At 33.7% G+C, this 14342-nt stretch overlaps 1 protein-coding gene across 2 annotated transcripts in view; it reads left to right on the top strand.

Moving 5' to 3' along the window:
- The window catches only part of unc-5, a 912443-nt gene that overhangs the window by 193976 nt on the left and 704125 nt on the right, over positions 1–14342 (top strand). For both annotated transcript variants that reach the window (XM_072527515.1, XM_072527514.1), the window contains exon 2: positions 10109–10386. In XM_072527515.1, the coding sequence (XP_072383616.1) occupies positions 10236–10386 (151 nt within the window). In that variant the 5' untranslated portion in view covers positions 10109–10235. The remainder of the gene's footprint in view (positions 1–10108; positions 10387–14342) is intronic.

Here is a 14342-nt window from a genome sequence, read left to right as displayed (position 1 = left end):
CAGCATCCGATAAAATAAGCAGTAATTTATTAGACGGAATAGTTGTCGGAAGAAAAAAAGTTGCTAATGTTTCTTGTATAAAACGCGAAATTGTTAAAGCATTTGTTTTCTCAAGTTGCTGGCATGAAATAAGATGAGATTTTGGTAAGGTATCTTCTTTAAGAACACCAATCAATAAATGAGCAATATACTTTCCTGAGAAATCAGTGGTTTCGTCTACAGATATGTAAAAATAATTATCTGCAATTTCTTCCTCAATATTAATTAACACCGACGAGTATAGCCCGTTGACATTATTTCTTCTTAGAGACCGATCACTTGGAACATTAAGTTTGCAATATTTTTTTAGAAACGAACTAAAATTTACAGTTGCTAATTTTGAAAGCGGTATGTTTGCAGACACTAATGCGCGACACAAGTCTTCATTAAAAGTTTCTTGCTCATCTAATTTTTTTGAAGTAGATTGGAAACATTTAGCCATTGAAGTTTGATGTTTTCCTCCAATTTTTCCTTTTTTTGCAATGTGTGAAGCAGTTCTCACATGTTGGTCTATCTGAAATTTCTTCTCACATGCTATCTATAAATAAAAATAAAAACCTTTATTTTAACCCAACCTTTAAAATATAAAAATATACAAGGTGTTTTTGGTTAATCAAATAACTGGTTTGGAAAAAAAAACACTCGCTAAGTGTTTTAAATGCAGTATTAATCCACAAATTAGTTTTTGTTACTAACCATTAGTACATCATATAACTTATTTTAAAATTCAACAAAAGTTTTTTTTTTAATTCAATTACAATAAAAATAATTGTGTTTTAGAATAGCTGACTTCATAAAAAAAAGTAAAGGTGAAAAATTTTTCTAAATACACACCATTGTATTGTACCATGGACAATTTTTTCTCACTAAAGGAAGCTATTTTTCATTTAAAAACAACCTACGAGTACTAAATTTCAAGTAAATACGTTTATTGGTTTTAAAGTTATTGTTGTTATTAACTAAAAGAATTTAATTTTTTTTAATTTTAACACCCTGTATCTCGAAAAGTGAATAAGTTTGACCCCTCATTAACTATATCGTTTTGTTCAATTTTTCGAGAAGTATCTTCAGTCAAACGTTGTAAGTGTCATTTGGAAACACCCTGTATGTATGAAATATTAGATATTTAATAGAAAATATTAGATACTTACAATTTTGCCACAGACTGAACAGTAGATTTTTCCCATATCCATAGACAGCTCTTTATAAGGTTTAATCCAAGTTGAAGCACTGGTTGTTTTAGGCATTATAAAATCACAATCTTCCTTTTTGTTACGCACAACGAGTGTTTACGCTTTGAATATCAAAACAAAAATGATTTACAAATCTGAGCATCAAATTAGAAATGTTTAGGTACCTAATTCAATAAACTGGGAGATTTTGGAAAATCCCTAAATTAGGAACAAAACTATTAGCCGTTTACCTGCTGTTAAGATACAATAAATTGTAGATATATTTGGGGATTAGATCAAAAAATGCAAATGAGCGAACCCTTAGCGATTATCCAATAACTGAATGCCTCAGTGACCGAGACTTTCTAAGAATGTTGAGGGCTACTTAAATTGATCTTCTTTGAAATTGTAAATGTTTTGTACCTGTAGAGATTACGTACTTAGATCATTTCTTGATTAAAATGACTACAAAATTTTATACAAGAATTGAAATAAATTGGTATGTTTAAAAATTTTCACACACAGTATAAAAATCTGAACTTTTATGCTTTATGCAAACTTTTATACAAATATGCCAAAATATGAAATATTTGCATAAAATATGCACAATATGCAAAATATGCAATATGCATATTTGCCGAAGTCTATTTATAACGGTCCTCGAATACGCCTTTAAAATGCTAAAGTGGGAAAATAGAGGAATAAAAATAGATGAAGAAATGCTCAATCATCTGCGACGACATAGTACTTATTACCGAAGATCTGAGTGAAGCACAACAAATGGTACAAGAATTAGAAAACGTATCTTCAACAAAAGGTATAAAAATGAACATCAGTAAGACCAAATTTATGACAAATTTAGTTCCCAGCGAACACCTAATCATCCAAAATCAAGTGGTAGAATTGACAGAAAAGTACATATATCTTGGTCATGAAATCAGAATAGACAAGGACAACCAGACCTGCGAATTTCAACGACGAATAACACTTGCTTGGGCGGCGTATGGTTCACTAAGAGACATCTTTAAGAGCAACATCCCGATAGATATGAAACGGAAGACATTCGACCAATGCGTTCTTCCTATTATGACATACGGAGCAGAAACTCTCAAGCTCACAAAAACAGCAGCACTAAAAATGCAAGTGGCACAAAGGCGCATGGAAAGATCAATTCTCGACGTGACAAAAAAAGACAAAATAAGGAATCAAGACTTAAGGAAAAGAACAGGTATCAGTGATGTCGTCGAACGTATAGCCAAGCTAAAGTGGAATTGGGCAGGTCACATAGCGAGACTGAAAGACACAAGATGGACCAAAAAACTAATTCACTGGCGCCCACGAGAAAACAAACGCAGCAGAGGACGACCACCAACACGCTGGATGGACGACATTAGACGAATATCCAAGAAATGGCAACAATAAGCACAGAACCGTGAAGAGTGGCGAAAAATGGGAGAGACCTATGTCCAGCAGTGGACAGAAGAGATGATGTACGGACCCTTCCAGTTTCGTTGAAGTTTCGGACAAAGTCCTTTCTTACGTTTGGGATTGAATGACCAGACTGGGTCACTTCTTTCGAAAGTTTTCCCGGCAGCATTCTTGTCGAGTCTGGCCTTGTCTTTAGCACTTTAAAGCTTTAAACTTTTACGAGTAAATTCGTAAACTATTTGCAATTTTTCTTTCAAATTTTCGATGTACGGCAGGGATGAACATTCTTCTTCGCAGGGAGGCAATTTTCCGATAATAAGATCTCGAGGAAATTTCATTTCTCTCCCAAGTTATCATCATTGATGGAGAATAACCGGTTGTTTATGTTCGGAACTTCTATAGGTTAACAGAAATAAAAGAATTAAAGTATCGTAATATTTTTGATTATCAGCGACGAACATTTAAAGGTATTGAGGGTGGGGAGGCGTAGTGTAAGTTTTCTTAATACCAAATATAATCATTAATTCTTGCCATTTTCTTCAACATCACTGGCTTTAATATTTCTTCTTTTTCATCACGAGACTTTTTCTATTTGGAATAAATATTATGGAATTGTCGTAACCATATATTTTATATATTATATTCAGTTACTGGGATCTTTTTTAAAAAGTCATATAAATCAGATGTTTTTGTTTGGTTTTCTCCTGCTGCTCCTATTCTGTGATGTTGTTGCATGGTAAATTTCCTAAGTCCTCTTCTGTAAAGCTGCTAGAGTCTTTATTTTCTTCACTGTTTATCTCTAATTTTGTAAGACGTTTCGAAAAAGAAGAAAATTTAATTATCAATAAAAATACTATAATAATTTAACACTATCTATATTTCATCTCATTTTCATAAAATATAAAAACACAAATGTATACACAATTCAACAGAATTTTTATCTACTCCCATTTCCGCATTACATATTCCAAGAACTCCATTACACATTCCACATTCCTTCAAAAACAAGCGTTACATTCAAATTGAAAATCCATTACAAATTTATTCTTTTAATAAAAGAGTCTAACATGAACATAAAGATGAGATATTGTCTTTTTAGTACATATTCTCGTTATTCTCAGAAAATTCGTGATAAAGAAAGACATGTCCATTGACACAAAAGACACAATCGGTGATTGACCACATGTGATGTCATTTCCGTATGTAAGTTTTAAATAATATTGTTTTACGTGAATTGTGAGGACGAGCGTGGGGCTCTTCAATGCATTTTATAGTCTTAGAAACACTGTAAATAAAATTTTAAATTCTGAGAAGCGTTTTTCGTTCTAGAAAGCAAGATAAGGAACAATTTTATATGTCGACGTATGTAAAATGTAAATTTTTTCTTAGAAATATGCTGCAAAGCATATTTCCAAATATCCAACACCAACAAAAAACACCACGAACCACCCTGGATGACAGAAAACGTAAAAGAAATGATACAAGAGAAAAACAAAATATATTAGAAATGGCTAACAAATAAAACATTTAGCAATAGAATAACATATCAAAAGAAAAACGGAGAAGTACGTAATCAAATAAAAGAAGCAAAAAACAATTTCTGAGAACAAAAATGTGTCCAAGTTGAAAATTTAATTGGTGGTTCTCAGATTACGGAAGCATGGAGAACTAACTAAAGAAAACCACCCATAACTCCTTAAGAATCTTAATTCCTATAGAAAAGTGCGAAAATCATTTACTCCAAGAGTCCAGATTGGAATATATGGGAGAGGATTATAGTATGGGGAGACAAACAAATAGTAACATTAATATTACTAACAACGAGGTCCGTACTGCGTTAATTAAAATGAAAAACGGACGATCTTCAGGACCTGGCAATATAGCTGTAGAGTTACTTAAAGCAGGAGGTCCACTCCTAATAGAACGAATAACTTTTCTAATGAATCAATGCTGCCAACAAATTAAAGTACCATCTGAATGAAAAACCGCTCACCAAGTGTCCATCTTTAAAAAGGGTAATCGAAAAGATCCTAACTGCTACAGAAGATTAAGTGCGATGACCAATGTAGTACCAAAGTAACTAAAGGACTAAGACAAAGATGCAGTATGTCACCCTTACTGTTTAATTTATATATTGAGGCAGCCCTCCAAAATTGGAAAAACCACTGCCATGGAATGGGAATCCCCATAGGAAATGACATACTGTTCTCCCTCAACTTTGCCGATGACCAAGTCATCCTAGCTCAAGATTCTTATGATCTAGAATTTATGATAAAGCGTCTATACAAAGAATATGTAAAATGGGAGTTACAAGTCAGCATGAGGAAAACAGGATATTTAGTTATCAATTCAGATGCAAGGTTTGAAGTGTTGATAGACGAGAACGTGGAAATCAATGAAGTGGAAAAATTTAAATATTTAGGTGCACTCATTGATAAGAACGGCTTGGGAGAAACCGAAATCAAACACCGAATTAATCAGGGACGTAAAATTGTAGGATGTCTGAACTCCTTACGGTGGGATCGCAACATTTCCAAAAGGAACAAAAAAAGAATAGGGCAAACCATGGTTGAATCAGTTCTTTGTGTTGGCTCTGAAGTATGAACAATTGAATGCAGACCTGAAGAGACGATTGTTGACAGTTGAAATGGATTTTATTTGAGAAGAAGTGCTAGAACATCAAGGCTGGAAAGCAAGACGAACGAATTCATAAATAATATTATTCATATTTTGCATTGCATTATTGTGTAACTGGAGGAAATTTTTGGAAGCCGAAAGGATGAGGAGCTGCTGTTTAACTGTCGAATCACAGCGAATCCAGAAGACGAAATAAAGTACCGATAGTTTTTTTTAAAAGCTATAAAACAAATTTAATTTGTGAGAAATCCTGTTAATAAAAGTGAAACGTTTGCTATGACTTTTGTTCACGTTTTTAAAAGCAGAACCAGGGAAGGAGTTCCTCGCTAGGGAGCTAATTATTGTTAATCGTTTTAGTAAGGTACAAAGGCAAATAGTTAAGACGAGACAATTAATTGAACTAGACGTATGATTTTCTTCTGTTTGTCAATGAAAAAGAAAGTTTCTTCCATTTTTTCCAATAGTTAATGTCAAAATAAGTTCAAACTTTCTATTTATGTGCAGCTGTTATATGCATCATCATTTTTAAAGTTATGATGACTCAAAGTTAGGCTAAATTTTTCATTTCTCGACTTACAATTTTTAATAACTTTTAAACTATAATCTTAAAAAAAAAACAAAAAGAGAAATCAAACGATTTCTACATAGCGAAACCGAATTCAAATTTTTACCACCATGTTTCCTAAAACTTGCGAAACAAACAGCTGGATAAATTATTCGGCAAGGGAATCTAAAATTGCATTCCACATGCCGTTCATCCTGGTCAAAATTCGTAGTGAATTCAGTTTCTGGTACTCCAAACAAAGTAAGTAATAAAACATAATGACGGTATAAGATTTTTGTTTTGATACAGGGCAGCGACAGCCGCTTATACGTATTTCGACCTCTTTAGGTCTCCTTAGAACGGTATAGCCACTGCTCTAAACTATACTGCTATACTGCTATATAAACTTTTTATTTATAACATATATAGCATTTTTAATGTATTTTGAGCCATACTTTACTATCAAACTAGTGGTAAATTAAAGTATTTGTGAACAATTATGTATAAAAAAATTCTTTATAAACATTGGTACCGTTTTTTGGGATGAGGGGCCTACATATTCGTATTCGGTAAAAAAAATTACATGAAATAAAATAGTTTTTAACTATTTACCCTATATAATATCATAGAAGGAAAAAATAGGATTAGAGAGCTGATCATCTAGTTTCTACGTTTAAAAAATAGATAATTATTTTTGGTGGTGTTCTATGAAAAAATTCTTATTCTAACTCATGGTTTATGTGTATATCATACCGTTCATTTTTGATTAATAAACAATTTAGTACATTCTCCTGTCCACGTAAGAATCTCCTACTAAGTAATTAAAAATCCTCGCAATCACAGAACTGTTCCTACCCTGTTAACTCAAATGATTGACACTTAAAAGGCCTACCTCCCAGCGAACGATACCTGCCTTAAAAAATACCAAAGACAAAAACATTGATAAAGGTACCTACGCCCAAATTCAACTTAATTGGCAACCGCAGTCCATCAGTTACTCCTTAAGACGACGGTCTACCTGATCGCAGCTGGCTTTGTTTTAAGAATTCCAAATATGTACGATAGTGAATTTATTAGGAGCATTGACTTCTTAAGTAATTATTATCATTTATGGCGATGTCAAAAAAATTATTACTATACAAAGAAAAACTGTGTCAAAGATAGTTTTAACACCGTTTATCGGTCTATATTTTTTTAAATATTACTTTACAACTTGTGTACTTGAAAATATGATCTTTGATCCTAGAATTTATTTACTGTGAACTTGGAAATAGTACTTTTAATAATACAGAGAATCGTTTTATTTATAGACGACATTATCATAGGGATGCAATGAACAAATTCTTAAATAACTTAATACTAGAAGACTGGACAACTTTGTACAATATTCAAGACACTAATGCAGCTTTCATTGACTTTTATGACATATTTCAATGTAATTTTGTTGCATGTTTTCCTTCTCGTAAAATATATGTAATAGTCAATAAATTCCAGATTTAACCATGAAATGGCGACTCTAACGAATTTCTCATGACATTTCAGTAGTTCTAACCTTCAAAAGCATACTGTCAAAATTTCATGTCATTCGGATTATTATTCAGCGAGTTACAGTGCTTGAAGTAACTCTAGTTTCGTGATATTTATAAATATAAACAATGAATTCAAAGCAATTTCGTTTATTTTCTGGAAAAAATACCCTCCAAACTGAGAAATAGCTCAAAAAAAATCGGTTGCCTGTAAAGTCGGTTTTACGGGCGAAGATTTTACGTGACAACGTCTTTTTCTCGGTAAAATATTTATTGATATGAATATTATTAAATTGCACAATAGTTGTTTGCAGTTGAAATGCGCTGTTTCTTCTCAATCGACTGAATTACCATTGATTGCAGAGTGATTTAAACTAATAATTTACTTAACACTATCAACATTTGTCAATAGTATGACATAACCTATAAACTCAGTTTCTCAACTTTTGTGTCAATCTAACAATTAATCAATCAATCATAGTTTATGATAATGAAATATTAGTGTACAATTATTTACCTTTATTGTTGTAGTTGTTGTAAATGACGAATCTAAGCACTCCACATTTTCACTACAGACACAGCTGACGATACTTTAACCACACGTGTGGACTTGTATTATGACGCTTTCTCGGTTTTCCAACGCCAAGAACGCTCGAGAAAGACAGAGACACAAGCACGCACCGATTCAACGCGCCTAATTCTCTAGTGCTGCGCGCGCAGCGGACCGATCATGTTTGAGTGGGAGAGAGACGCAAGGCATTCGCCGGTCCGGCGGGCCTCTGTCGTTCGGTGACTCATCGTAACAGACGTGAGCGGGCGTTACACTTTTTCATGAGTGACTCCGAGCCACAACCTAATTTAAGACGTTGTCACGTCAAAATGTCATCGAGACTCTGCTCCATGCTGAGCGCTCTGGAAGGCCAAATGATGCAGTTATTCCCGACAACATCGAAAAAACGCTGAAAATTATTGTGGAAAACCGCAATTGAAGTTGCAAGAGATAGCTGATACTCTAAAGTTATCAAGGGGTAGTGTTTCCACTATTATACACGAACATTTCGGAATGAGAAAGCTGTTTTACAAATGGGAGCCGCGTTTTCTCACACCAGAACAAAAACAATAAAGAATTCATCAATCTCGGCGCAGTTTGGACATGTTTAATCGGAATAAGTAAGTTTTTGCGTCGGTATGTCACAATCGATAAAACATGCATCCATCACTTCACTCCGGAGTCACTTCGACAGTCATCTGAGTGGACCGCTGAAAAGGTTATGGACTCTGTATTTGGGGACTCGCAAGGAATTATTTTCATTGACTTCTTGAAACAACAATAACAGCGAACTCGCAAGGATGAAAAGGCCTCATTTGTTAAAGAAAAAATTGTTGCTTTGCCAAAACATTGCACCGTGACATCAGTCGATGAAAACTAAGGCAAAAATACATGAATTGAGCTTTAAATTGCTACCGCAGCCACCGTATAGTCCAGATCTGGTCCCCAGCGACTACCACCTGTTTTCGATCTAAAAAAACTTCTCCGTGGCAAGAGATATCGCTTAAATGAGGCAAATTTAAATAGTTATACAAGGCAGGTATCGAAATATTAAAAAAGCCTTGGAATGATTGTATCGCCTCTAAAGGAGATTATATATAGATTTTGATGAATAAAGAATAATTTTTGCAAAAAATGTTGTTTTACTAGTTAGGCCCAAGAACAGAATAAGAAATCAGTACGTAGTGAAGTACAAAACTCAGAAAAAAACGTCCTGCGAACTCTGACTAATTTTGTTGGTATTGGAGGTCTTGAAACAGGCATACGATTTTTCGTTTCGGGCACATTGCAATATATCCATGTTTCGTCACTAATAGCAGTGATGTTCCACACCTAATTTAAGCGGCCTTCGTTGAACTGTTTGAGTATGTCGCGGTACCAATCGGCACGTGCGTTCTTATGGGCATCAGTCAAATTATGAGGGATCCAAAGACTGCACAGTTTTGTGAATGTCTCATATATTTGACTCATACCTACGCCCAATGATGCACGAACCTCATGACATATCAATTTACTTCAATCATGCCGCAACATTAATTTTTTCCGGGACAACAACTGTGGCTGGACGGTCTTCACAAAATTCGTCACTGAGGCTTGTGTGTGCAAGTTTGAATTCTTCAAACCATTTGTGAACGATTGATGGATCTGGTGGTTTATCACGACAACCAAAACGAAGTTGATCGACGCATTGTAGTTCAGTTGGGCCAACTTTAAAATTATATTAAATTATCGCACGAAAAATTTTACGAGAGATTTCCATTTTTTCAAATTTAGATTGTTGTTAAAAAAATTGTGGCCACTAAACCGCGTATCGAATTTTAATCTATCAATGTTGTTTACCTTAAGAAATGTCAAAAATTTACGAAAATCGTATTTACTAAGTCGAGTAAGGTCAATTAGATGGCTCTGTGCAAAGCTTTTAGTGTACTCCTTGTATTTACATAGTTGGAAGTAGTTATTCAAACAGTATGAATTATGAACATTTACAGGATTATACATATGTGAGTGTGTGTATATATTTTCTTTAAACAAAAGAATCTGTCATTTTATTCTCCCGATTATTAAAAGTTCTGATAAGTTGCCGTATTTTTCGTCAATAAAACTAGATATAAGTTGTTGTCACTATTGTATTTTAAACGAATCTCTATGTCAAATATTATAATAAGGAGAACCATCCCATTCACGGCATTACTGACTATCCATTCTGTTCTAGATCCCTCTCGCCAGTCGGCCGAAGATGTGACAGTTCAGCACCTGTCAGCGGCGGTCAGATTCATAGACACGAGTCCGAAGGGGGCAATCTGAAAAGGGAATGATATTCGGAGTGATGCCCGGACTTGATGCACCCCCTAGAGCCTAACTGTCAGCCGTCGGGGGAAAGCTACTCCCGATCCCCACAATTGGTAACCATGCAGCACCCTCTTGCCTCTATTGTTACGGTGACGTTGATGTTTGGTATCTTCCTGCAATTGGGCGTAAAATGTAATCAAGGTAGGTTATTGCTCTTTGAGATAATTTGATTTGTTAGTTAAAATAATCTGTTAGATATAATAATAATCATAACTAAAATCAAGTCATTGGTGTAATCGAGAGGTTATGCTATTGTTTACGAGAGTAAACTAAATTTTTATTTCAGGTACTGTTTTTAGATCAAACTATATTAAAAATTGTTCAATTTTACTTATAGAGCACTTTTAAAAATAATTTTATTGAAAGTTTTATGTGTACATTTTAATTGCATTTAATTTATAATCTCAAAGCTTGAACATGCATTGTTTATTTTATGAAATTTTATGAAATTATGAAAGCTGCTTCTGAAATGAACGTGATCAACTTTAAAGGTGGTCGTTCAATGAAGGTGGACAGTTCCTATGGGTTGAAGAAATTCACTTGGTTCGTAAGGATTTTGGTGTGCATTTTATAATAAACTTCAATGATTTTTACCCTCTCTCCTCCTAATTTCTTAGGCCTTTGTCAGGAAGTAGTGACACTAAATATTGTTAGCTTGCTGTCCCCATTGGCTGCGACCCTGTGCCGTATGGACGACGACATGTAGAGATTTTCCCACCAGAGTCATCATTTGGCCTGCCCATCGTGTTGGATATCTTCCTCTTGGTCTTCTTCCTTTCTTTCTACTACTAATAGTTCCATATTCCCCGTTCTTCTGGCTATGTGGCCAAACTAATTTCGGTGTGATCGGTTTACTTTTTTTACTAGCCTTTCTTCTGCTTTCAGAATTAGTACTGTGTTTTATCCAGGACACGCGTAGAATTTTTCTGTAGACCCACATTTAGAAGGCTTCGATCTTGAAAAATTCAATCGATGAGTATTTCTTATTCGCTGCTGGTTGTTACCTTAATTTTTTGTTTTAATTAACTTAGCTATATCATGGACCGAGCATGTAACAAACAACGAAGTCATGAGAAGAATCAACAAAAGAATGGAAGTATTGGAAACCATCAAGACACGAAAGCTGCAATACCTGGGGCATGTTATGCGTAATGAGAGATACAACCTACTTCAATTGATTATACAAGGGAAAATCCAGGGCAAGAGAAGTGTAGGAAGAAGAAGAATCTCATGGTTGCGTAACTTGAGGGAATGGTACGGATGCACATCAATTGAACTATTCAGAGCAGCAGCATCTATGGCGTTTTCACTCGGATCCACTAACATTTAAATATCCTTATTAAATATATCATGACTACAATTTCTTGTAATGCCTTTTATTTGAAGATGATTTTAAGATATATTTTTTAATTTCTTTAGTCACTGATGTTTTCTAACTACCAAATCAGCTGATTGCACTCAGTGGTTGGTGTAACATAAATGGTATGGAGTTAAATGGTTGAAAAGTGTCATGTAGTACGATTTTATCACTTGAAACATCTCTTTCATTCTTTTTAATTGTCAACTTGGTGGGGATATTTTATAATCTAAGAATACAGCTAAAGATTTTTTAGAGTCACACTTGATACTTCATTAAGGTTTGTCTTCCATGTCAATGAAATGGTTAACAAAGCATCAAAATTATTAGGATTTGTTAGGAGAATCACAAATGATTTCCAAAATGTCCATTCTATTAAAATTCTGTATTGTGTATTGGTCAGACCAATTCCGGAATGCTTTTCATGCGTGTGATCATCATTTATGCTACGCATATCTCTCTCCAATGGCGCTACAGCGCAAATCGAGCCTTGGCCTTCTCCAAACTATGCCTCCAACCTTGCCGGTCCTCTGCCGATCTTTTCCAGGTTCTCCCGTCTAGCAAATTTTGCGCGCCTGCTGCCGTTTCATCCTCAAACATTTTCCCGTGTCCTTCCTTTTGGTCTTGCGCCCTGCATTTTACTATCTAGGGCTCTTTTTAGCAATATTTCGGTCTCCATTCTCACTGCATGACCAGCCCATCGAAGTCTCTGAAGTTCAAAGAATTCTGAGATCGGTGCCTCTTTGAACAGTTGGTAAAATTCATCTGAATTCCGTTTTCGGTAATAGTTAATGCTACGCATATTTACAATATTAAAAAGCTACATTTCTTCTTAAGATATACTCAATTTTAATGTGTATATGATTTTAAGTTGTAATTATAATTAAATTTGTCATTGCATTTACTTTTGTACTCTTGTATCGTACTATAAAATGAGGGTACCATCATCAGTAAATAAATAAATAAATAAAATTCACCGATTCTCGTTCAGTTTCGATTATCGTCATGTAAAAAAGAAAATAAGCATAACTGAACGTAGTTTTTATTTATAAAAATTACTGTAAAATTTAATATTATTGAACAGTTGAACAGAAGGTTCAGTACTTGAAAATAGCTTTGATAATGTTTCTCCAACCACAGAATACAATCGCCTAAACAAACTATACCGAAAATTCAGTTTCTGTTATTTGTTTTTCGAGATTACAAATTAATATGAACGTAATGGCGCTGATATATTACGCTGGATAATGGAAACATGTTTAACTGATCAACTGAACTAAAACGCAAACGTAAAAACCAATCAAGTTGAAATATTGTTGTTATGTGTCGTAATTCAGAACTGTCGATAAATACCGATTCCAATTTTGAAAATTTCGCCCCTTGAAATTGAATGTAAACAGATAATCGAAAATAAATTCACTAAAACAAATTACTATCGTGCGATAGATAGTTTCTATATAATATTTGATCAGAATTATTAATTGGCAATGTTTGTTTTTGTTTTATAATATTGTAGATGTTTACGTTTCTATTATATTGTAAACTAGGAAACTTAATACTTGTTTGCAGCTATATTGTATGATGTTTTTTTATTATTTACATTCCACAAGTATCAGCATCGAACATCAACATCATTGTTATAGATTAACGATGTTAGCAATATTTAACAATTTTGCTTTTGTCATTGTATCGTCAAAGTTGAGGTCATTGAGTGTTTATGTATGAATTTATTCGAAATATTCTTCAAATACGTCTCCGTTCATCTCTTCGTGAGAATCACAGGTTTTCTTAGATTCAAACAAAAGGAAACACTTCGCGAGAAATCCATTTACACTACTAATATGAGTAAATATGATCCATCGTCATATGGTCGACAAATATCGTCGACCCTTACCGGTTGGTTCCTTTAGACCAGTGGAATATCCTTGTAGAAATGCTCCAAAATCTTTCCAAACTCTTCCTACAGAATGCCCTTCATTAATCCACGTTTTATCTAAATAATAAATATTCTTGTTTTCTACCTCATATTTTTTTATTTTTCCCGGGTATTCTCGTCTCCAGCATACAATTTCTTAGGATTCGATAAATTATTCACTGTCCGCCAATTTTTTTTTGTATTTGAAATTTAATTTATGTAAAACTTTCCAAAGTTTGGTTCTACTTATCTAAATTGTATCCAAAGTTTTATTATGTATATTTAATATTTAAAATATATAGAATGGTAATCAACCAACAATATTACCATAAATTGTAGGTCTAACTTCACCGCTGGTTTAAAATACATAAATAACGTGCACTTACTCATTTTTGGGTACTTTAAGGAAACATATTTAAAATATGTTCTAAAACAAGCAGGAGGGAAAAAATCTACTCATAAATATCGAGAAACAAGTAAAAAACAAAACAACTTTCATAAATTCTAATTACAATACTTTTTCACGTATAAGACTTTATATTACGCAATGGTATATACACTCCGACACAAGAATTATGGGAGAATTTCTAGCAGGACCGACTTAGGAAGTTTCCTGTGGAATTTGGATTGTTAAATTAGCGGAAGGAACCAATTTAAATCATATGTGGGCTACTAGTTATCCCTTTTCATAATCTTAAAAGTTTTTCCTGCTCAAATATCTAAAGTAATGTGTTCAGGATTGTGGAATTTTTTTTCCTAAATTACATTTTCATCTGAAGAATGAAAATAAGAAAAAATGAATCAAAAATAATTTTTTTCTTCAAA

This window comes from Diabrotica undecimpunctata, chromosome 3, assembly GCF_040954645.1.
Source record: "Diabrotica undecimpunctata isolate CICGRU chromosome 3, icDiaUnde3, whole genome shotgun sequence".
NCBI classification, from domain to species: Eukaryota; Metazoa; Arthropoda; class Insecta; order Coleoptera; family Chrysomelidae; genus Diabrotica; species Diabrotica undecimpunctata.
This window is presented reverse-complemented; position numbering and strand designations above follow the sequence as displayed.